The sequence below is a fragment of the Schistocerca gregaria genome, chromosome 8, assembly GCF_023897955.1.
Source record: "Schistocerca gregaria isolate iqSchGreg1 chromosome 8, iqSchGreg1.2, whole genome shotgun sequence".
NCBI lineage: Eukaryota > Metazoa > Arthropoda > Insecta > Orthoptera > Acrididae > Schistocerca > Schistocerca gregaria.
In genome coordinates this window covers 298598375-298623922 of record NC_064927.1, presented here as the reverse complement: position 1 = coordinate 298623922, position 25548 = coordinate 298598375, and the positions used below count along the sequence as shown (strand labels likewise).

The 25548-nt window shown below is 43.7% G+C and overlaps 1 protein-coding gene across 1 annotated transcript in view; it reads right to left on the bottom strand.

Annotated features, from left to right (window-relative positions):
* The window catches only part of LOC126285155 (cyclic nucleotide-gated cation channel alpha-3-like), an 884508-nt gene that overhangs the window by 142460 nt on the left and 716500 nt on the right, over positions 1 to 25548 (bottom strand). The window contains exon 13 of the mRNA XM_049984467.1: positions 13141 to 13246. Coding sequence (XP_049840424.1) covers positions 13141 to 13246 — 106 coding nt within the window. The remainder of the gene's footprint in view (positions 1 to 13140; positions 13247 to 25548) is intronic.

Sequence of the window (25548 nt, the reverse complement as noted above, 5' to 3'; positions counted from 1 at the left end):
CTGTGAATCCAGAAAGATTTCTAGATCATTGATATATGTGTCTCCGATAATTATTTTCTTTGCAAAAGTAAAGAGTACATAGACAGTATTACTTGTCATGACTTAGTAAACTAAAGCTTCGATAATACTCATACCTATTAGCATCTGCCTTCTTTGGTGCTGGGAGAATTACACTGTTCTTGAAGTGTGAGGGTATTTTGCCTGTCTAGTGTATCCTACATGCCAGATCACACACTTTCACTTTGGGAAAGTCTCGTTGCCACTCTTGCAATGTATGTAGTTGCTCGTCTGCACAGATCCTGCAATTGTTGCTATTCACACACTTGTCAGGTCTGGAATATTGTTTCGTCATTGGGAAACACATACCACGAGATTATTTTCCTCAGCCTGTGGTAGATCATAACACTTAGCCTATTGGACTGAACAGTCCTCAACTTGAAGCTTATGTAGGATATAGACGTAGAGTGTAACTTTGTGCAACATGTATAGCAGTGTTTTAGAAATCTTGGTTGTAGAATAGCCACGTCCATACTCAGTCTCCTGGGAGCCGCAGAATGGCTTCCTTGCGTCCCCATCCTCTATGCTTCCCACAGATCCTTGAGTTATGGACAACTTCCTAGAACGTTCCAGTCACAAACAATACCCATAGGTTTGAATTTGTCAAACACATTCTCGATGTCAACCATTCGCGATCGGGTATTCTAAATGTACAGACGATTTTGCTACAATATCACAGAAATGTATAGACCAATTTCGTTCACTCTGTACTGCGGCTAGGCTGTAGACCTGTCTCACTCCTCAGTTACTCTCTACCATTCATGTCCTTCGACTCTTACAACTGCTATCGAGATCCTGTAAAAGCTGTACATAGCCTTTAATTTCCTGTTTTTTCCCGCTACCTTTAAAATTAGTTTTCCAGTTAACATTGTCACAAGCATTCACTGAATTTGATAATGCTAGAATATGATTTTATTTCCTTCAGTTTATCTTCTAACCTAAGTCGTAGAGTCAGTATTGCTTCGAGTGGTTGCTTTGAGCGGTTCATCATATTTTGGGAAGCAAAACTACACAGTCTTCCATTCTGGTATTTTGCAACAATGGCTTATTAAATGTAAAGGTACGGTAATATACCTTACAACACCGGCTTTCTTTGGTATTGGGGTAATTAAATTCTTTTCGCAGCCTGAGTTTATTTTGTTTGCTTAGTGTATTGTACGTGAAAGATAAGACACTTTCATCATTGTTGAATCTCAGAACGTTTATAATAATTCTTACTGACTGTCATCTACTCAAAATGCAAATTTGACTTAGGTGTAACAGTGCTCCATCAAAATCATATCGCAGTATTCCATCCACTGTCTCATCTTCATCCACCTCTTCATCCCTTTGCACAATAACCTCTCCAAGTTTTCCCTTTACATAGGCCACTTACAAGTTGCTTCCACGTTTTAGCATTTCGATCTTTGTTTACAACTGGCTTGAGATGTGAGCGCTTTGATGTATGTCCACCAGCTTCTTTTTCTTGCAAAATTTTGTTTAATTTTTCTACATGCAATATCGGTCTTTCCGCAAGTATGCATGTTTATAATGCTTTACATATCTTCTCTAGGCATTCCTGTTTCGTTATTTTACACTTTCTGATAGTCTCATGCACCTGTATTTCCTTCCGTCTTCTGAATCGGAAAAGGGAAATGCAAAGGCTGAATTTAGTAATAGCGTGGGCCAGTGAAGCGAAATGAAATGGAAAGAAGACAATAATTTATGGTCAGTTGAAGGCAGGATAATATCAGCAACAGCGGGCTGTGGTATAACGAAAATGTTTATGAATATGGAAGCGGAGCAGAGTGTGAGCTACTGTGAGCACTTCAGTGACAGGATTGTTCTCGTCGGATTCCACAGCGAACCAACACCGGCAACGGTAGTTCAGGTATACGTGACAACGTCAAAAACAGATGGTGAAGAGGTTGAGAAAGTATATGAGGGTATTCAGCGGGTAATACAGGACGCGAAGACAGATTGGAATGTAGTTGTAGCGGAAGGCCGAGAAGAAATTGTTATAGTATAGTATGAGCCTGTCATTAGGAATGATGAAAGAAAGGCTGAAACGTCTCCTTAGAAAAATTATACACGACTGTTCTATATGAAACGTCCCCTTTGAACAATTATACACAAATGTGTTTAAACTGACACACAATAGTTTTTAGCGCAACGCAATCTGATTTTCAAAAATCCCTACGAAAGAATGGCCCTCACTAACATTAACCTATATGTTTCACAAATCACTTACCTCACAAAAATCTTCGTTACTCGAACTACTGCAATACAGGGAGCGCCACTACTGCCAGCTAACTAAAAGATTCAAACTACGGAAGTCACTAACTACTGATAGGCACAGTTAGCAAATGAAAGATTTTAATAGAGAACAAACAATGTATTTACCTTTATAGTCATAATATATATATCAGTTCATGACACCAATTCTTACAAATTTCAAAACTCCGCCATCTCTCTCCCCACGTCCACCACTGCTGGCGGCTCACCTCCAACTGTGCAACGCTACGCGCTGCTAGCATCCAGCTGCCGCTGCCCAACACTACAATGGCAGACAACAATGCAAACTAGCCACAGACTGCGCACAGCAAAGCCAGTGATTTTTCATACAGAGCGCTATGTGGCATTACCATTAAGAAAACCTAAACAGCCTACTTACAAGGCTAACTGAACTCCGCAATAAACTTCAGATGGTAATAGTGAATGTTCAGTTCAAGAATCACAAAGGGAGGAGGTATAGTTGGGAGAGACCTGGAGATACGAGAAGATTCTTGTTGGATTGCATCATGGTCAGATGGATATTCCGAAATCTGATACTGCATTGTCAAGCATACCCACGTGCAAATATAGACTCACATCATAACTTAGTGATGATGAACAGTAGACTGAAGTCCAAGAAAATCGCCCTGAAAAATCGGTGTGAAAGGAATTGGAGTATTTACGTACTGGGAAATGATGAGACGCATTTGAAGGTCACTCATGATATGGATACTGCGATACAGAACACCAACGTAGGCAATTCAGCTGAAGAGGAGTGGACTTCTCTGAACGGCAATCACAGATGCATGATAGACAACCATACTTACAAGGTAGGTGACTGCGAGGAAACGATAGCTGACAGAAGAAAATCAATCGACGAAAGAAACAAGTACAAAAACGCTAAGCGAAAGGCAGTAGGGGAAGGCAGAAGCTGGAATAAAAAAAAAAGCGCTCTGAGGATAGCTTGGTCGTATTTACACAATTTTGTACTGTCTGCGTTGACACGCGTCTCTCGATTACCTCTAAATATGTAGCGCACAGTTCTACATCACTCTCCTCGTGGAATATACAAGTCCTAATTTGTGGGTAATTTACAAAAGCTGTTACTTTTGTTCACGGTGGATGACCACTTTGAGAATGATCGTGAGTGCTTCGTGTCTTACTATAGGGATGTAAATGTTGTCACTGTGATGTATACCAGTTCGTCGCCAAACTCTCAGTGCTGGCTAGCCATCACCCCGTAAGGTGACTGGTGCCACCAACAGACACCACACTTGCTAGGTGGTAGCCTTTAAATCGCCCGCGGTCTATTAGTATACGTCGGACCCGCGTGTCGCCACTATCAGTGATTGCAGACCGAGCGCCGCCACACGGCAGGTCTAGTCTATGGAGATTCCCTAGCACTCGCACCAGTTGTACAGCCGACTTTGCTAGCGATGGTTCACTGACTACATACGCTCTCATTTGCAGAGACAATAGTTTAGCATAGCCTTCAGCTACGTCATTTGCTACGACCTAGCAACGCGCCCTATTCAGTAACTACGAATGTATTCTGAACAGATATTGTGAATCATGTACCGTCAAGAGCGACGTTCATCATTAATGGATTAAAGTTAAGTACCAAACTAATTACGTCCGCTTTCTGAATTCTAATTCCTTGTCATGTTCCAGACCTCACGCCAGTATAGTTCTTCCCTCCTCACGCCAGCCTGTGTGCATTTCGGCATCCTCTAGTAACACGGTGTTGGCTCTTCTGCCAACAACAGTGACAATGCGTACCGTTTAAACTTGTGAAAGTTGAAAAAATGAACAGTGTACGAAAGCCCCAAATGTCCAATCTACGTTTGGAGTCTCTACGCCCTTACTGAACTGCTACGAGAAGGGTGTTTAGAGTCACAACATTACGACCACTACCCACCGCGATATAGAATACCGTCTGGTGGCATTGGGGGTAACGTCAAGCGGGAGGGTAATTATACAGTCCTGGAAATTGAAATAAGAACACCGTGAATTCATTGTCCCAGGAAGGGGAAGCTTTATTGACACATTCCTGGGGTCAGATACATCACATGATCACACTGACAGAACCACAGGCACATAGACACAGGCAACAGAGCATGCACAATGTCGGCACTAGTACAGTGTATATCCACATTTCGCAGCAATGCAGGCTGCTATTCTCCCATGGAGACGATCGTAGAGATGCTGGATGTAGTCCTGTGGAAAGGCTTGGTAGAACGATGGGTTCGATGACGGTTTGGATGTACCATGCACTATTCAGTGTCCCCTCGACGATCACCAGAGCTGTACAGCCAGTGTAGGAGATCGCTCCCCACACCATGATGCCGGGTGTTGGCCCTGTGTGCCTCGGTCGTATGCAGTCCTGATTGTGGCGCTCACCTGCACGGCGCCAAACACGCATACGACCATCATTGGCACCAAGGCAGAAGCGACTCTCATCGCTGAAGACGACACGTCTCCTTTCGTCCCTCCATTCACGCCTGTCGCGACACCACTGGAGGTGGGCTGCACGATGTTGGGGCGTGAGCGGAAGACGGCCTAACGGTGTGCGGGACCGTAGCCCAGCTTCATGGAGACGGTTGAGAATGGTCCTCGCCGATACCGCAGGAGCAACAGTGTCCCTATTTGCTGGGAAGTGGCGGTGCGGTCCCCTACGGCACTGCGTAGGATCCTACGGTCTTGGCGTGCATCCGTGCGTCTCTGCGGTCCGGTCCCAGGTCGACGGGCACGTGCACCTTCCGCCGACCACTGGCGACAACATCGATGTACTGTGGAGACCTCACGCCCCACGTGTTGAGCAATTCGGCGGTACGTCCACCCGGCCTCCCGCATGCCCACTATACGCCCTCCGTCAACTGCACATACGGTTCACGTCCACGCTGTCGCGGCATGCTACCAGTGTTAAAGACTGCGATGGAGCTCCGTATGCCACGGCAAACTGGCTGACACTGACGGCGGCGGTGCACAAATGCTGCGCAGCTAGCGCCATTCGACGGGCAACACCGCGGTTCCTGGTGTGTCCGCTGTGCCGTGCGTGTGATCATTGCTTGTACAGCCCTCTCGCAGTGTCCGGGGCAAGTATGGTGGGTCTGACACACCGTTGTCAATGTGTTCTTTTTTCCATTTCCAGGAGTGTATATTAGAAGCAGAAACTAATGGAGAATCATTCCAGCGACGATATGGATCGCAAATGGGTAAATCCACTGGCGTAAGCGACTTAGACAAAAGGGTGGTTTTAATGGCCTGGCATCTGGGAACGGGCATAAAAAAAACGTCGAAACTGGTCGGTTGTTCGTGTGCTACTGTCGAGAGTATCTGTGGGAAGTTGTAGACTGACGGCAAGATTTTGGACGTTCACACCTAATTACATAATGTGGAGGTCGTATGTTTGCTTTCTCTATAAACCAGGATAGGCGGTCAACTGTGGCACATCTGACTACAGAGTACAACGCTGATACAGACGCAAGTGTTTCAGATAACATTGTTCAACGTACGTTTGGATCATGGTGGTCTGTAGTAGACGGTCCCTACGTCTGGCCATGTTGAGCCAACGACATAGTCAATTACGATTGCCGTCGCCACTGAATCATTGATAATGCATCAGTGGAAATATCTTGCGCAGCCGGATGAATCATCTTTAGCATTATACAAGGTCAATGGTCGCATATCAATAGGCCGTCATCCAGGTAAACGACAGCCCGAAACATGAAGTGCACCAAGGACTCAGACCGGTTGAGGGCTGTATTATGCTATGGCGCACATTCTAGAAGGCTTTCTTGGGGCCAATGGCAGTAATTTAAGCTACCATGACAGCTGTGGACGATGTGAACATTGTGTACTACCGGCATCACTACATGTTTTGAGACTTCACTAACCGAGATGTCACCTTCCTGCGAGATAAATGTCCGTTTCATAGGTCAGATATATCTTTTGGCGGGTTGAGGAGGATTGTAGTGATCGCAGTATGGTAGTCATCTCACGACGTCTTCGCCCCCAAATTCACCCTGTCTGAGACTAATGAAACGCTGTCGGGAGCTACAGGGCTCCACTGCTGCGGTCATGGACCGTGAGCCATTGCGGCAATTACGTGACCTGTCTACACATCTGGTACCATATATCTCTCAAAAACTACAAAGAACTTCCATACCACGCAGAACAGTTGCTGCATTGTATTTCAAAAATGGACCAACACGTTATTAATCATATGGTTGACAGGACCGATTGCGGCCTTCTGATTCAGAGCCGACTGGAAGGACTGAATCAGAGGCTCAGACGGTTCTGCGACCGTGCAGGCTGCAGATTTCTCGACTTGAGCCATAGGGTGGTTGGGTTTCGGGTTGCGCTGAATAGGTCATGAGTCCACTATACGCAGGAGGCGGCTACACGGGTAGCAAGGGGTGTGTGGGATGGAATGGGCGATTTTTTAGGTTAGAGGGTCTCGGAAAAACACAAAAGGCTTGAGTCACAAAGGGCGCAGGCTGAACACAGGAAGAACGTAGATACAGGAACCATCGGTATATCAGTTGTAAATAGTTGTAGCTGTGTTGGGGAAGTACCACAGCTCCAAGTGCTAATAGAAAGCACTGATGCTCAAAGTGTTTTAGGCACTGAAAGCTGGTTAAAGCCGGAGATAAGCTCACCCGAAATTTTTGCGAAGAACCTAACGGTGTTCCGAAAGGATAGGCTAAGCACGGTTGGCGCTGGCGAATTTGTTGCTGTTAGAAGTAGTTTATCTTGTCGCGAAATTGAAGTAGATGGTTCCTGTGAGTATGGGCAGAGGTCATTGTTGGCGACCGGAATAAAATAATAATTGGTCCTTTTACTGCACTCCCAATTCAGATGGTACAGTTGCTGAAAGGTTCAAAGAAAACTTGACTTTGATTAGAAACACGTAGCCGACTTGTAGTTGGTGGTGACTTCTATTTACACTCGATATGTTGGCGAAAATAAGTGTTTCATTCCGGAGGTATGCATAAAACATAATCCGAAATTGTGCTAAACGCATTCTCTGAAAATTATTTCGAGAATTTAGTTCACGCTAATAGTAAACGGTTGTGAAAACACACTTAACCTCTTAGCAACAATTAATCTTGAGTTAATAACGAGCATCAAAACGGATGCAGGGATTAGTCAATACCGAGTTGTTGTAGCGAGACTGAATATTGTAACACCCAAATCCTCCAAAAATAACCGAGAAATATACATATTAAAAAAAGCTAATAAAAATTCACATGACGCCATCTGAGAGAGAATCTTCACTCCTTCCAAATTAACAATATAAGTGTAAATCACACACACAGCCTTCCGAAGTGACTTCACAAAAGAAGACGGAGCAAATATTCCAGAATTCGAATCAAGAATAGCTGCCAACGTGAGCAACGTAGATGTAGATACCTTCGGAGTAGTGATGCAACTTAAATCACTTAACAAAAGCAAGTCTTTTGGTCGAGACTGTATACCTGTTACCGGGATATGCCGACGCAATAGCTCCATACTTAACAATAATATACAACCGTTCGCTGGACGAAAGATCTGTACACAAAGACTGGAAAGTTTCAAAGATAACACCAACATGCAAGAAAGGCAGTAGAAGTAATCCACTAAATACAGGCCCATATCATTAACGTCGATATGCAGCAGGATTTTGGAACATATATTGTGTTCGAACATTATGAGTTGCCTCGAAGAAAATTGTCTATAGACTCGCAGTCAACACGGATTTAGAAAACATCGATCTTGTGCAACACAAATAGCTCTTTACTAGCATGAGGTGTTGAATGCTATTGACAAGGGATCTCGAAATGATTCCATATTTGTTGATTTCCGGAAAGCTTTTGACACTGTACCACATAGGCGGCTTGTAGTGAAACTGCGTGGTTATTGAATATCGTCTGAGTTATGTTACTGTATTCGCGATTTCCTGTCATAGGGGTCACAGTTCGTAGTAACTGACAGAAAGTCATCGAGTAAAACACAAGTGATTTTTGGCGTTCCCCAAGGTAGTGCTACAGGCACTTTGCTGTTCCGTATTAATATAAACGATTTGGGAGATAATCTAAGCAGTCGTCATAGGTTGTTTGCAGATGACGCTGTGGCTTATCGACTAGTAAAGTCGTCAAAAGATCAAAACATATTGCAAATAGCTTTAGAAAAGATATTTGAATGGTGCGAAAATTGGCAGTTGATCCTAAATAATGAAAAGCCTGAGGTCATCCACATGAGTGTTAAAAGGAATCCGTTAATCTTCGGTTACACGATAAATCAGTCAAATCTAAAAGCTGCTATTTAAACTAAATACCTAGGAATTACAATTAGGAACAACTTAAATTAGAAGGAACACACAGAAAATGTTATGATGAAGGCTAACCAAAGACCTCGATTTACTGGTGGGACACTTATAAAATGTAACAGACCTACATAGGAGACGTCTACACTACGCTTTTCCGCCCTCGTTTAGAACACTACTGCGCCTTGTGGAATCCTTACCAGATAGGAGTGACGGAATACACCGAGAAAGTTCAAAGATGGGCAGCACGTTTTGTATAATCACGAAATAGGGGAGAGACTGTCACTGAAATGATACAGGATTCGGCTGGGCGTCATTAAAACAAAGGCGTTTTGCTGCGGAGGAACCTTCTCACGAAATTCCAGTCATCAAATTTCGTCTTCGAATGCGAAAATATTTTTTGACGTCAACCTACATAGGAAGAAACGATCACCATGATAAAATAAGGGAAATCTGAGCTCGTACAGAAAGATATAGATGTTTGCTCTTTCCAAGCGCTATACGAGATTGGACTAATAGAGAATTGTGAAGGTTGCTCGATAAACACCCTTCCAGGCACTTAAATGTAGTTTGCATAGGATCCTTGTAGATGTAGATGCCTTAACTCGTCAGTGTCCGTCAAAGATAAAACAAAACTTTGTGTATTTGAGGTACTCAGCGTCAGGGATGGATGTTCAATATCTTATGGACACTATTTCGAGGTGCGTCAACCGCTGCACAATATTTCGACACGTACGTGACGGAGGTCGTGTTGTCACCTCCCCGAAAGAAAATAAAAATGGTAGTCTAAGGTGTACTGCGAGTCAGATCGCAATCGATTTGAATGTAGTAACCAATTCTATCACGACTCTGGGGAGTCAAAACGGATCGCACGGCTATTGTCGCAGTGGCACCGATAAAATCGGCCGTCAGTTTGGTAGCGGTGTGTCCGATCAGCTACGTCAGTTTATGGCACTGCCAAAAACTTTAGTATCTGTCCTATCCTATATCTTTTCGAAATAAACGTAGCGAGTTCTGTATGCTCTTTCCCCGGTTACTGTAATAACCAGACAAGTTTTACGACTATTTGAGATGAAGGGAGAAACGTTGTGGTGATTCGTAGTGAAGTAGGAAAGCAAGATTACGAACACTACGCACACCTTCAAATAAATTCAGCAAAACAGACATAACCCTGTTAATCTTCAATGACTGTCATTCAGCAAGTGTTTGAAAGAGAACATAACTTTTAAAATAAGATACTATGAACACCAAAAACACTGAAAAGTGAAAAAACGTACATCACATTTGTAAACCACGACCAACACAATCATCACTGTACTTGCATAAAAACATTAGTGACCAGTAATAATAATTTGTAGAAAGCTAATGAGTGCCTACCTTAACCCAAAAAGGTCTACTACTACAGTAGCATTAAGCATTAAAAATTGACATACGCCACCCTTCTAACTGGAACACAAGATTTTTGATTTTATTACCTAGGTCTAAAATTTCCGATACACATTTTGCCTAAGTTGCAGATGACATAGGGTGCAAGTGGCCTATCCGGACCATCTGACCGCCACGTCATCCTCAGTGAGGGCGCAGATACGAGGGCGTGTGGTCAGCACCTTGCTCTCCCGGTCTTGGTCGAGTAGCTCGTCAGTTGACATCATGAGGCTGAGCGCACCTCGAGAAATGGTAACAGCGCATGGCGGCCCGAATGGTCACCCATCCGCAGCCGGCCACTCCCAACAGCGCTTAACTTCGGTGATCTGACGGGAACCGGTGTATCCACTACGGCAACGTCGCTGCCCGCAGAAAATATAGACATGATGCCACAGAACATGAATAATACACTCCTGGAAATGGAAAAAAGAACACATTGACACCGGTGTGTCAGACCCACCATACTTGCTCCGGACACTGCGAGAGGGCTGTACAAGCAATGATCACACGCACGGCACAGCGGACACACCAGGAACCGCGGTGTTGGCCGTCGAATGGCGCTATTTGCGCAGCATTTGTGCACCGCCGCCGTCAGTGTCAGCCAGTTTGCCGTGGCATACGGAGCTCCATCGCAGTCTTTAACACTGGTAGCATACTGCGACAGCGTGGACGTGAACCGTATGTGCAGTTGACGGACTTTGAGCGAGGGCGTATAGTGGGTATGCGGGAGGCCGGATGGACGTACCGCCGAATTGCTCAACACGTGGGGCGTGAGGTCTCCACAGTACATCGATGTTGTCGCCAGTGGTCGGCGGAAGGTGCACGTGCCCGTCGACCTGAGACCAGACCGCAGCGACGCACGGATGCACGCAAAGACCGTAGGATCCTACGCAGTGCCGTAGGGGACAGCACCGCCACTTCCCAGCAAATTAGGGACACTGTGGCTCCTGGGGTATCGGCGAGGAACATTCGCAACCGTCTCCATGAAGCTGGGCTACGGTCCCGCACACCGTTAGGCCGTCTTCCGCTCACGCCCCAACATCGTGCAGCCCGCCTCCAGTGGTGTCGCGACAGGCGTGAATGGAGGGACGAATGGAGACGTGTCGTCTTCAGCGATGAGAGTCGCTTCTGCCTTGGTGCCAATGACGGTCGTATGCGTGTTTGGCGCCGTGCAGGTGAGCGCCACAATCAGGACTGCATACGACCGAGGCACACAGGGCCTACACCCGGCATCTTGGTGTGGGGAGCGATCTCCTACACTGGCCGTACACCTCTGGTGATCGTCGAGGGGACACTGAATAGTGCACGATACATCCAAACCGTCATCGAACCCATCGTTCTACCATTCCTAGACCGGCAAGGGAACTTGCTGTTCCAACAGGACAATGCACGTCCGCATGTATCCCGTGCCACCCAACGTGCTCTAGAAGGTGTAAGTCAACTACCCTGGCCAGCAAGATCTCCGGATCTGTCCCCCATTGAGCATGTTTGGGACTGGATGAAGCGTCGTCTCACGCGGTCTGCACGTCCAGCACGAACGCTGGTCCAACTGAAGCGCCAGGTGAAAATGGCATGGCAAGCCGTTCCACAGGACTACATCCAGCATCTCTACGATCGTCTCCATGGGAGAATAGCAGCCTGCATTGCTGCGAAAGGTGGATATACACTGTACTAGTGCCGACATTGTGCATGCTCTGTTGCCTGTGTCTATGTGCCTGTGGTTCTGTCAGTGTGATCATGTGATGTATCTGACTGACCCCAGGAATGTGTCAATAAAGTTTCCCCTTCCTGGGACAATGAATTCACGGTGTTCTTATTTCAATTTCCAGGAGTGTATTTTTAAGAAGAGCAGCTGGCTACAGAATATGTGGTTTGTTATGCAGCACAACAGTCAGAAAAGAATGAGATTAAATAGTATAAATGAAAAGTTCAAGAAGAATATAAATAAAGGTAGAAATCATATCACAAGAAGGAACGAAAATAGAATGCCTAAAATAGTAATGAATTATTAACCACTAGGGAGAAGATTAATAGGTAGACCAGCAAGGAGTTGGAGCGATCGAATAGTAAGTAATTACAGACAATAGAGATACTAAACATGAGGATGTAAGAGGCAAGTGCTTCACATTTGGAGACAGAGGAAAAATGACATCTGTGTGAAAAAGCAGATATATTATTAGTTTTTACTGGTGGGGCGTTTACATGATAAAGCGGACATTAAGACAGTTTTGTCATCAGATACCTCCAAATTGCTGGGAAGAAAGAACTGATGTGTTTAAATAACTCAGAGGACATCAGTCCCAGTAGTTCAACTCGTGTGCTTTCTTTTGGGAGAAAGTGTTAACAAAAGAAGCTGAGTGTCATCATGGTATTTATGAGGTACAGAAAAGTTTGGAAGTAGTTAGCTGTCTTAAATTCAATAATAGTGTGATCATGTGATGTATCTGACCCCAGGAACGTGTCAATAATGTTTCCCCTTCCTGGGACAATGAATTCACGGTGTTCTTATTTCAATTTACAGGAGTGTATAAGGTACTGACTGATTGATTACTATTGCATTTTTAAGTTCTTGGAAACTTGTGGATTCCAATGAAGCAGAAATATCAGACCATAGATTCCGAGACATATCCCTGTTATAATACCGCTCGTCCTGAGGATACAACAATCGCCTTCTTTCTTGTACTAAAGTTAAACGTTTCTAACATTCCTATATTTTCATATGGGAACGTCGGTTGATTCAATTGAAGAAAACGAACTAATTTGAAGTAAGCCGTCCGTCGGTCGTATTGTGAACGATCGGACGTTGGGATCAGTTTCAGCGAGACTGCTCACATACTGGAGTACTAACTCCAAAAGTTTGACCGTCTTTGGCCGATGTCGATCGTCGGTGGAACACCCTGCTGCCGGCGCCGCTGTGACCATAGCCCAACTTCCAGAGCATTCCCACAGCTTCTGGCGACTCAGTATCATATTAAGATATGATGTTGAAGCCGAAGGTAGTTATCATATAACGTCACGGTCGTTAGGCAACGTTAAGTAATAACTGTGTGTTAGTGGGGGGTTGCCTGTGGAGTTGCGGTTGGTGGGCAGGTACGAACCTTCTTGAGGACGCTGAGGTTGACGTGCAGCGCCAGCTCGGTCTTCAGCTTGTCCGGCAGCAGACCCAGGGCCGTGTTGATGTCGCCGCCGCCCTGAATTCGCCCCCTGCAACCACACAACAAACATCTCTCTCAGATATGTGCTTTCCTGTGTCGCAGAAGGGAGAAGCAAAAGGCAGTAAATACACTCTAAGGAAAAAATAAATAAAAAGTAATGAGGCACCACGAAGGAATTATTCGAATGGGGCGGAAATCAGTAGATGTGATGTACATGTATAGAAAAACAAAATATTACAATTACAGCAAAATTTGATGATTTAGTCTAGAGATAGAGCTTCACAAACTGCGGAAGTCAATAACGCGTTGGTCCACTTCTGGGTCTTATGCAAGGAAGTATTCGGCTTGGCATTGATTGACAGAGTTGTTGGACCTATTGCACCAAATGCTGTCCGATTATACCACCAAAATCCAGTGCTGGTTTTAGGGACTTGCCAGCTCCGGATTTTGACGCTGTAACGAGGGAGTTGGACAGCGTTTGGCACGCTACTTTCCGGAGCACATCCAACAACTCTGTCAATCATTGCGATGCCTAATAAATGCTTGCATAAGGACCAGAGGTGCCCCAACAAGTTATTGACTTCCTCAGTTTGTGTTTTCCTCTTTTATAAGGAATCTAATTTTTCTGAAATTATAATAATTTGTTTGCCTGTACATGTAACTCACATCTACCGATTTCCGTTCTGTTCAGATATTTAATTCTTGGCGCGTCTTCTTTTTGTCTTGGAATGTATATCCTAAAAGCCACAATTTCCATGTTAGCGTCTAAGACGAACGAACTGGATTGTTAACATTCACAACAAAGTGATCTGGAACTTTTACAACAATGTAAGAAAACAGTGCCACATAGAATACAAAGTCAAAGAGCAGTTGTAAGAGTAGGGTCGTCAGCAACACAGAATGTCCCACTGCAAACTTTTAACGGATGTTCAAGCACGAGGAGGCAGTTATCAGACGTGTGGGTGTCTTGAAGACTTTTTAAGCAAGAACCCAGAATGTTTTCCTCGACGACAAGTGTTCGTCAGAAAGAAAGGCATCATTAGGAGTGTGACAGGACCGCCCTTTTTCGGTGTACACATCAACGTTCTGCAGGACATGCTGAGCGGCAATCTACGACTGTTTTCCGATTATGCTGCAGTGTGTGAGAAAATGTAGTGTTTTAATGACCTCCGTTGATAGGATTTCTATTGGTTGTAATGAATGATATCTTGCTGTAGATGTGGAAAAACGTAACTTAATGCAGATGAACGGGAAAAACAATCGTTAAATGTTCATGCACGGTAAGCGTATTAGTGGTTTGCTGCTTGACACATTGAGGTCGATTAAATATCTGTACATTAAGCTGCAATGAGAATGAAAGTGGAATGTCGACGTAGGGTCATTTGGAGGGAAGGTGAATGATTTCGGATTATTCGCAGAATTCTAGGAAAGTGTAGTTCACCGATGAACGAGACAACATTGCGAGTTCTTGAGTAGTGCTCTCGTATCTGAGACCCCCAAGAAATCGGATTAAAGGGAGGTGCTGAAGTAATTCAGAGGCGTGCTAGTGGATTTCTTGCCGGAAGGTTTGATCAACAGGCGAGCGATACGGAAATGGACCGTGACCTCAAACGGAATTCCTGGATGGGGATGAAGACCTGTTCTTCGCGAAATAAAATTCAGGAAGTTTAAAGAACCGTTATTTGCGACAGACCAACTGCCAGGAACATACATCTTGCGCAATGGCCGCGAGTTGAGAAAGTCACTGCTCGTGCGGAAGCATACAGACCGTCGTTTTCTTCCTCGCCATGTTTCCGTGTGGAGCAAGGAAGGAAATCGCTAGCAATTGTACAAGGAATCTCCGCTTTCTACCGTGTGATAGCGTACGGAGTATGCAGAGTGGTCAAAAAGTCTGGAAAGGTTGTCTGACGGCTGAGGCGTGGGTGCGTTGAGAAATAACTGTTGAGAAAAGAAATCCGATACGTTACACCTCTTCTGAGTTAGTTAGGAGTGATAACAGGCCGTTGCTTGCGCAAATTCAAGCGGCTCGCCAGGGACGGTATAGCAAAGAATATACTTGGTATGGTTTCCTAAACCCGAACAAGATAGCTGTTCAAAATTGGGACATGGGACGGTAGTAAGTAACGAACCCGAACCAAAGACTGGAAGTTTCGAGTACTTTAATCTATGGTATGAGAACAACTGGTACTGATTGTAGTATGTGGCAGGTCGCTTGAATTTCCGAGCTCTAAGGCCTGATTGGCTAACTTCACTGCTAATTAGCTTGGAAACGGCGCAAAGTATCCAATTTCTTACTTAACAATTATTCATCTGCTGAACTTAACCTGCAACACGGTTACAAGCTCTCTAGATAGTTTCTGACCGTAGAGTAGATATAGATGGAAACATATTTATTGATCGTACACGAAAGCACATACAGAGTTGAACTGTCTGATCCAGAAGACAAACACATATAGGATGTTACAGTAAATTACCATATCCCAGTTTAAGGCAAGTGTGAGACCTCCTATAAATAATGAATAACAAACGATCAGATGTTGAGAATCGAACCGGTGACCCGGTAGTCGCAGCCAGTAATTACAGCTCCTGCAACGCGTTGACGGAGTACAACAAGAGGCATTGCTTTCTTTCCTCGCAAAATCTCGATAGCCGCTTCGGAGCACATGTTTGCGGTTTCTGGTATCTGACCAGGAGGCAGACAGACTTGCCAGGACATTGCAGCGTCCACGTTGCAAACGTGGCTTAGTCGCTGCCGTGTCGTTGACTTGAGAAATTAATCAGTATCTCAACTATGTTGTTGAGAGTCCTTTTAGATGCAAGTACCTCAGCCTTATACGTCCCTGTATCTGATATTCAGGGATTCTTTTGAAAAACAACCGAATACATTTTCAATTAGAGTTAAAAAATTGCTTAACCTATCGCAGCCGTATCGCACGTATGAAAACCATCCATCGACCTACTCATGTTGGCTTGCAGAGGGGGCTGCTTACCGAAGAAATTGTACGGTGATTGTTATATGATGGCTATTAATTACTGGTCTCTCCCCAGTACAGCCTCTGGTGGGCCTCGCGGCACGCAATATTAGGCATGTGCTCTTATGCCCATATAATTTTCTTCCACACAGCAGTAATGTTTCATCGTCTTCCCAGTCATTCTTACTAATATTAACAAATATCGATGACTATATCACTGGTAGTGTTAATGACCGCTCTACAAGGGATGAGGTAATGGTGGCACTATATGGTTGAAAACTGGCACTACCTAGTAGGCGGAAGCTCTTTGCTTAGCCGGAGTGTGGGCAAAGTATTGTATCTGTCGGACGATGGGTGCACGGCCAGTGAGAAAGACAGTGGCTTCTGGACGTTCAGTTGGGGCAAGCGCTGGCTGGCGATTATTATGAAGTGGGACGTTGTATCCATAGCGTGACCAGTAAGAGTGAAGATCTGAACTCTAGTCCCGTACTTTCCGTGAAAGTTGTTACAGGCCGCGTCATAATCCGCACCGATCTTTTGGGAATCCAGGGCGGTTACTGCCTTCCAAGATTCCTTGTAACAGTCTACAGCACTGTTTGAGTGACTTCGCACACACACAGCTGTTGTGTTAAGGCTGAACGTCTACCAGACTTGGCAACAGGAGAGGGGAAGCTGCTGTGGGCCGGTTAAATTGCCTAGTTTTTAATAATTGTCGTCAGTGTGTTAATGAAATGCTCAGTTTTGAAATAGGAATTGTACTGTGTGCCGACAAAGCAATAACAGGTTAAACTATATACTGGAACTTTGCTCAAATTAGAAAAGGCTTCTAAGTTGTCAGTTTTTCTGATCAAGCTAGAAGTGGATGCTGGGTAATGTATAATTGTCAAATTCTGTACAATTTTATCTTAAAACAAATTAGAAAATTTCCTATTGGAATATTTCAGTTCAAAATATGTAAATATCTCCCTACTCCTAAGTGTTATTATTTTTATAGAAGATTAATTGTTTTTAATTGTAAATGCTTATAAGGTTTCATCGCTTGAAATTTTGACACATTAAATTTAATTGTAAAAATAAATTGTTCAGGCTTTATTGTGGTTGTTAAGACAGCTATGATTAGATTACCCCACCTCACATTCAAGTTACGTAAGAGAGGCGTAATAGACTCAGCTTACAAGAAGAATGTAGTCATTCCAATTCCAAAGAAGGTGAGTGACGTCAGTTGTATTACTGAACACTCAGTTTAATAGGTCATGATTATAGAAGAGTGACATGGATTACTTACAGCAGAATGTAGAAATTGATAGTAGCCGATCTCTCGGACGATCAGTTTGGGATCAGAGGAAATATGAGAATACGCTAGGTAGTACTAACATTACTATTTTCTCAGAACATACACTTGTGCCCAGAATCCAAAATTAAAGGACAAACAGAAACGTAGCAAAGTTGTGTTTATTTTGCCACAAAACAGTAAGAAACAGGTGGTTGTAAAGTAAAAACAATGTAAAGAATACAAAACGTAACCAACTCCAACTTACATAACTGTAGACAAGTATGTTGTTCGTCTTACCGAAGTTAACGGATTTAGACATGTGTTCCGACAACTGACTAATGAGGTAAGTATGGGGTGTGACCACTTTCTGGCAGCAGTGCAGGCCTAACAACGATGGGGCATGCTGAAAATGATGTCATCAATGTTATGTTGAACAGTAAACCCCCTTCTTCCGCCGGCCTATGTGGCCGAGCAGTTCTAGGGCTACAGTCTGGAACCGCGCGACCGCTACGGTCGCAGGTTCGAATCCTGCCTCGGGGTGGATATGTGTGGTGTCCTTAGGTTAGGTTTAAATAGTTCTAGGTCCTAGGGGACTGATGACCTCAGAAGTTAAGTCCCATAGTGCTCAGAGGCATTGAACCATTTTTTTAACCCCTTCTTCCTACAGAGCTGCTCTAAATCCTTGGATAGTGGTTGGTGGGCGAGAACGTGATGCAACCTGTGTCCCTAGTGCATCTCACACTTACTCTATGGGATTCAGATCGGGGGAAGCGAGTAGGCCACGCCATGCGTGCAAGTTCTTCTGTTTCCAAGAAAATATGAATCACCTGAATGAGATAGAGCACTACCGTCCAGCAATACTAAGTCTGGGACATAGCATCTTGTAACAACTGCACATGGGATTCTAAGGTCTCGTCATGATACAGAAGTTCCTTTCCGATTAAACCGCACAAGTTCATGAAGAGGTGTTTGAGTTTTCATCATAGTTCCTGTTCAGATCAATGAGGACGCCCCACAGTTAGGTCTCTTTCCATAATGTTTGGGTCCCAAATTCGTGTTCCACGTTATATTCAGATACTAATCCGTCGACAATCACTTCCGAAAACAAATCGGGACTCATCTGTGAAAATAACATCGGCCGACTGTTCGACCATACAGATGTCATACTTATGGTTCCACTCCTGACGTTCCCTTTCTGAAGCACCGTCAGATGTACACATACGATAGGTCTGTGACAGTAAAGGCCACTCTCCGAAGCCTTCTGTATACTGTTTGTCTCGATACATGTGTGGATGCTGCAAATAACGTTTCTCTCTCTCTGATGTTACACACGATCGGCCCCGCCCTGGTCATCGGGATACAGTTTCGATCTCTATAAACTGTCACTACATCCGAAAAACAACAGAACGATTCACTTTAAGCCATCGGGACACTTTCTTCCTATGGCCCTCCAAGCCCGGTAGGAGTCTTCTCTGTGCCATACTGCACCGTCTGTGACTGTGTGCACTGCGATAGTAGGTGTGGGACTATCCGGAAAACACTATCCCGTTTGATAGGTGCCCTGTGTCATCGTTGGAATGGTTGTTCATTGACTAAAATGCCATCTTCGGTGCAGAAATCGATCGCGCGGACATCTGTTGGCAGTTTGTATGATTATATCGTGAATTAGTCACAGAATGGGGAGATAGTGGTTTGTTGCTTTAATTTTGGACACCAGTGTAGGTTAAAGAAAGGTACTCCCAAGTTAACTGGAATACTTGTACAGCTTGTACAGAAACGGGAAAAGCGTGAAGAGCCGCATGAAACCAGTCTTCGTACTGGAGGCTGCAATAAGAACAATGTCAGTTATTTGTGTTGAAGATAATCGGCAGCGGGGGGTCACACATTTTCCGTCATGGAAGAAGATCTTACCGTTTGCCATTCTTGACAGCGGGTGACCGCAGCATGTAACCGCTGCTAAAACGATAGTTCCCGACGAGAAATTTATTTTAGAACCGATCCCTCGAGTGTGTATATTACTGGGGAATTTGAAAACAAGTTTGGGTAAACTGACGGTATGAAGCACAGGGGATTCAGTTAAAAGAGACAGTAAAGATTACATAATAAACCTCGTCTTTGGGAGGAAAAATAAGGATTCTTGCCAATGACAGCAGAACAGACTTTGGAGCAGCTCGTTTCATTTGCGGCTGTCCGATCTTAGATTGTTCGGCTAATTTTCCTGATTATATTATTATGCTGAGCATAAACCTTGTTGCGTGTTGAGGTTTGGTTGAACATTGAAGAAAGTTCACGTCGGTAACACCCATCACTCACTCCCACAATGAAAGAATAAGTGTTTCATTCCTGCAGTAGAGTGTAAGGATGAAGCATTTTGGTAGTGGTGCAAAATAGTGTTCATCATTCGAAAAAAACTGGAACACACCTACCCGAAATAAACCGACTGAAACATTTTTTTTTGGTCATCAGTCTACTGACTGGTTTGATGCGGCCCGCCACGAATTCCTCCCCTGTGCTAACCTCTTCATCTCAGAGTAGCACTTGCAACCTACGTCCTCAATTATTTGATGGATGTATTCCAATCTCTGTCTTCCTCTACAGTTTTTGCCCTCTACAGCTCCCTCTAGTACAATGTAAGTCATTCCCTCATGTCTTAGCAGATGCCCTATCATCCTGTCCCTTCTCCTTATCAGTGTTTTCCACATATTCCTTTCCTCTCCGATTCTGCGTAGAACCTCCTCATTCCTTACCTTATCAGTCCACCTAATTTTCAACATTCGTCAATAGCACCACATCTCAAATGCTTCGCTTCTCTTCTGTTCCGGTTTTCTCACAGCCCATGTTTCACTACCATACAATGCTGTACTCCAGACGTACACCCTCAGAAATTTCTTCCTCAAATTAAGGCCAGTATTTGATATTAGTAGACTTCTCTTGGCCAGAAATGCCTTTTTTGCCATAGCGAGTCTGCTTTTGATGTCCTCCTTGCTCCGTCCGTCATTGGTTATTTTACTGCCTAGGTATCAGAATTCCTTAACTTCACTGACTTCGTGACCATCAATCCTGATGTTAAGTTTCTCCCTGTTCTCATTTCTACTACTTCTCATTACTTTCGTCTTTCTCCGATTTGCTCTCAAACCATACTGTGTACTCATTAGACTGTTCATTCCGTTCAGCAGATCATTTAATTCTTCTTCACTTTCACTCAGGATAGCAGTGTCATCAGAGAATCGTATCATTGATGTCCTTTCACCTTGTTTTTTTAATTCCACTCCTGAACCTTTCTTTTATTTCCATCATTGCTTCCTCGACGTACAGATTGAAGAGTAGGGGCGAAAGGCTACAGCCTTGTCTTACACCCTTCTTAACACGAGCACGTCGTTCTTGATCGTCCACTCTTATTATTCCCTCTTAGTTGTTGAACATATTGTATATGACCCGTCTCTCCCTATAGCTTACCCCTACTTTTTTCAGAATCTTGAACAGCTTGCACCATTTTATATTGTCGAACGCTTTTTCCAGGTCGACAAATCATATGAACGTGTCTTGATTTTTCTTTAGCCTTGCTTCCATTATTAGCCGTAACGTCAAAATTGCCTCTCTCGTGCCTTTACTTTTCCTAAAGCCAAACTGATCGTCACCTAGCGCATTCTCAATTTTCTTTTCCATTCTTCTGTATATTATTCTTGTAAGCAGCTTCGATGCATGAGCTGTTAAGCTGATTGTGCGATAATTCTCGCACTTGTCAGCTCTTGCCGTCTTCGAAATTGTGTGGATGATGCTTTTCCAAAAGTCAGATGGTATGTCGTCAGACTCATATATTCTACACACCAACGTGAATAGTCGTTTTGTTGCCACTTCCCCTAATGATTTTAGAAATTCTGATGGAATGTTATCTATCCCTTCTGCCTTATCTGACCGTACGTCCTCCAAAGCTCTTTTAAATTCCGATTCTAATACTGGATACCCTCTCTCTTCTAAATCGACTCCTGTTTCTTCTTCTATCACATCAGACAAATCTTCACCCTCATAGAGGCTTTCAATGTATTCTTTCCACCTACCTGCTCTCTCCTCCGCATTTAACAGTGGAATTCCCGTTGCACTCTTAATGTTACCACCGTTGCTTTTAATGTCACCAAACGTTGTTTTGACTTTCTTGTATGCTGAGTCTGTCCTTCCGACAATCATATCTTTTTCGATGTCTTCACATTTTTCCTGCAGTCATTTCGTCTTAGCTTCCCTGCACTTCCTATTTATTTCATTCCTCAGCGTCTTGTATTTCTGTATTCCTGATTTTCCCGAAACATGTTTGTACTTCCTCCTTTCACCAATCAACTGAAGTATTTCTTCTGTTACCCATGGTTTCTTCGGAGATATCTTCTTTGTACCTATGTTTTCCTTCCCAACTTCTGTGATGGCCCTTTTTAGTGACGTCCATTCCTCTTCAACTGTGTTGCCTACTGCGCTATTCCTTATTGCTGTATCTATAGCGTTAGAGAACTTCAAACATATCTCGTCATTCCTTAGAACTTCCATATCCCACTTCTTAGCGTATTGATTCTTCCTGACTAATGTCTTGAACTTTGGCCTACTCTTCATCACTACTATATTGTGATCTGAGTCTATATCTGCTCCTGGGTACGCCTTACAATCCAGTATCTGATTTCGGAATCTCGGTCTGACCATGATGTAATCTAATTAAAATTTTCCCGTATCTCCCGGCCTTTTCCAAGTATACCTCCTCCTCTTGTGATTCTTGAACAGGGTATTCACTATTACTAGCTGAAACTTGTTACAGAACTCAATTAGTCTTTCTCCTCTTTCATTCCTTGTCCCAAGCCCATATTCTCCTGTAACCTTTTCTTCTACTCCTTCTCCTACAACTGCATTCCAGTCGCCCATGACTATTAGATTTTCGTCCCCCTTTACATACTGCATTACCCTTTCAATATCCTCATACACTTTCTCTATCTGTTCATCTTCAGCTTGCGACGTCGGCATGTATACCTGAACTATCGTTGTCGTTGTTGGTCTGCTGTCGATTCTGATTAGAACAACCCGGTCACTGAAATGTTCTCAGTAACACAGCCTCTGCCATACCTTCCTATTCATAACGAATCCTACACCTGTTATACCATTTTCTGCTGCTGTTGATATTACCCGATACTCATCTGACCAGAAATCCTTCTCTTCCTTCCACTTCACTTCACTTCATTGACCCCTACTATATCTAGATTGAGCCTTTGCATTTCCTTGTTCAGATTTTCTAGTTTCCCTACCACGTTCAAGCTTCTGACATTCCACGCCCCGACACGCAGAACATTATCCTTTCGTTGATTATTCAATCTTTTTCTCATGGTAACCTCCCCCTTGGCAGACCCCTCCCGAAGATCAGAATGGGGGACTATTTTGGAATCTTTTGCCAATGGAGAGATCATGACATTTCTTCAACTACAGGCCACAGGTCCTGTGGATACACGTTACGTGTCTTTAATGCAGTGGTTTCCATTGCCTTCTGCATCCTCGTGTCGTTGATCATTGCTGATTCTTCAGCCTTTTAAGGGCAATTTCTCACCCCTAGGACAAGAGAGTGCCCTGAACCTCTATCCGCTCCTCCGATCTCTTTGACAAGGCCGTTGGCAGAATGAGGCTGAGGCTTATGCCGGAAGTCTTCGGCCGCCAATCCTGATTATTTATCAAAATTTAGGCAATGGCGAGGGTCGAACCCGGGACCCAAGACGTTTTGATTATGAATAAAGACGCTACCCCTAGACCACGGGTACAATGTGACTGAGATATACTGTACGAAATTTCATTGTTGCATTCGATGAGGCTTGCGCCATCAGCTGTGGGCACTGTAGTAAAATTCTAATAAATGGGAAGCAAGGAAGATCTGGAATTGAACGTCCCGTCCTCAACAGACTAGAGGATGCTGGAGAAGGAAGTCGGCAGCGCCCTTTCAAAGTAATCATCCGGAGATTCGCTTTAAGCTATCTAGGTGAACCACAGGAAACCTCAGTTGGTTGGGTGGACTGGGATTTGAACCGCAGTCTCGCACTGTGGGAGTCCAGTGTCTGAGCATTGCGACAGCTCGCTGGGTCGCTGAATTCTTACGATATGAAAACGTTTAATTCGTCCTGGACGATTCATGCAAAGTAGAAATGCGAATAAGGTTTCTACAAGACGGTCAATTGGTTTTTCTCACACTTGTCTGATTTCGCTAGGTTTCAATTTGGTATCTCATTCTGGGCAATAAATTAACAAGTAAGGTTCATTTCTTAACATAGGAATGATATTCAGAGCAAAAAAATATATTGCTGTTTTGTGCAGCGATTTATCATTTAAAATCTTATTTTATGCTTCAGTTTCTAATTCGAGCTACATTTCTTGACATGACATACAGTGTCCATTGAGCGTGCTATCGCAAAGGGGAGTGAACGTACACAGGATATGAGGAGGTCACATCTTGATGCCTCTGATGTCACCTTATATTTTTATTTACACATATTTTTATTAAATTTTAATTTATAGATTACTATGTGAAGTTTCCCGTAGACTAAGTGCCACTTTGATTTAATTTTCCCGTTATGAAAGTACTTTGAAAAAAGGAAATCCTCAGAACGCTGTTGTACTCGTCAGAGTATTTCGTGAGAAACGTACGTTTACCTATTGTTAACCATGTATGTTCACGGGAAAAGATAGCGATATGCAGTTGGCCGTACCCTACAGAGGCTCGTGGTAGTCCGAGGGTCGCGATCACAAGCAGTCGTAAGCTAGCGGCGGGCACAGGGCGACCGAGAAGCAACATGAATGACTTGTGCTCACAGTCGGAAGTGTGGGCCCAGAATTGACAAAATTTAACGATTATGAATATCTTGTCGAAGATGTAAGAAAAACACAGTACCACGAGTGACTAACAGACAAAGTGTTATGTTTATTTCAACGATCGCTGGAGTGGCCTGTGTGATTGCTAGAAACTGTGCAGTCGATAGTAGTTCTGAACATTAAAAAATTTAAGTCATTAAAATAATTAGTATCTCAAAAAACGAATAGAGTGGTGTTTCCGCTATTCAGCATGAGTATATTCTCACGAACATTGAGTAAAAACTTTACAGTGGCGTCATCATCAATCGAGCATACATACTCTACCGGGATTCATTACCATAATACAGGCAGACAGGGCACATTATTGGCTTGCTGCAGAATCCATCGTTTCGGGTGCATCAGTGTTTGCTAAAGCTGTTGAAAAGGCTGTGTATGTAAGGATGATTGATCATTTTACGTCACATAATTTGCTATCCGGTGTACAATGCGGCTTTAGAGGTCGTTTAACAACTGAAAATGCTATATCGTCTTTTCTATGTGAGGAACTGGTTGGATTAAACAAAAGGCTTCGAACGCTAGGCACATTTTTTGACCTAACTAAGGCGTTTGATTGTGTTGATCACAAAATATTGCTCCTGAAGTTAGACCGTTATGGAATACGGGGAATAGAACACATTTGGTTCACCTCTTACCTTAACGGCAGACAGCAGGTCACTATTCACAGTGTTCACAAAGGCTGTGATGTGGGGTCTGAGTGGGGTACGGTCAAATGAGGCGTTCTTAAGTGATCAGTGTTGGGGCCACTTCTCTTCCTTATTTATATATAAATGATATGCCCTCTAGTATTACGGATAGTTCTAAGAAATTTATGTTTGCTGATGACACTAGCTTGGTAGTAAGGAATGTTGTGCACAACATTGGCTCTGTTTCAAATAGTGCAGTTCATGACGTAAGTTCATGGCTTGTAGAAAAGAAACTAACGCTAAATCACAGTAAGACTCAGTTTTTACAGTTTCTGACACACAATTCAACAGAACCCGACGTTTTACTTTCGCAGAATCGGCATGTGATTAGTGAAACTGAACAGTTGAAAATTCTAGGTGTTCAGATAGATAGTAAACTGTCGTGAAAAGCCTACGTTCAGGATCTTGTTCAAAGACTTAATTCTGCCATTCTTTCTATTCGAATGGTATCTGAAGTGAGTGTTTGTTCGACACGAAAATTAGTCTACTTTGCTTATTTTTACTAGCTTATGTCGTATGGTATTATATTTTAGGCGAACTC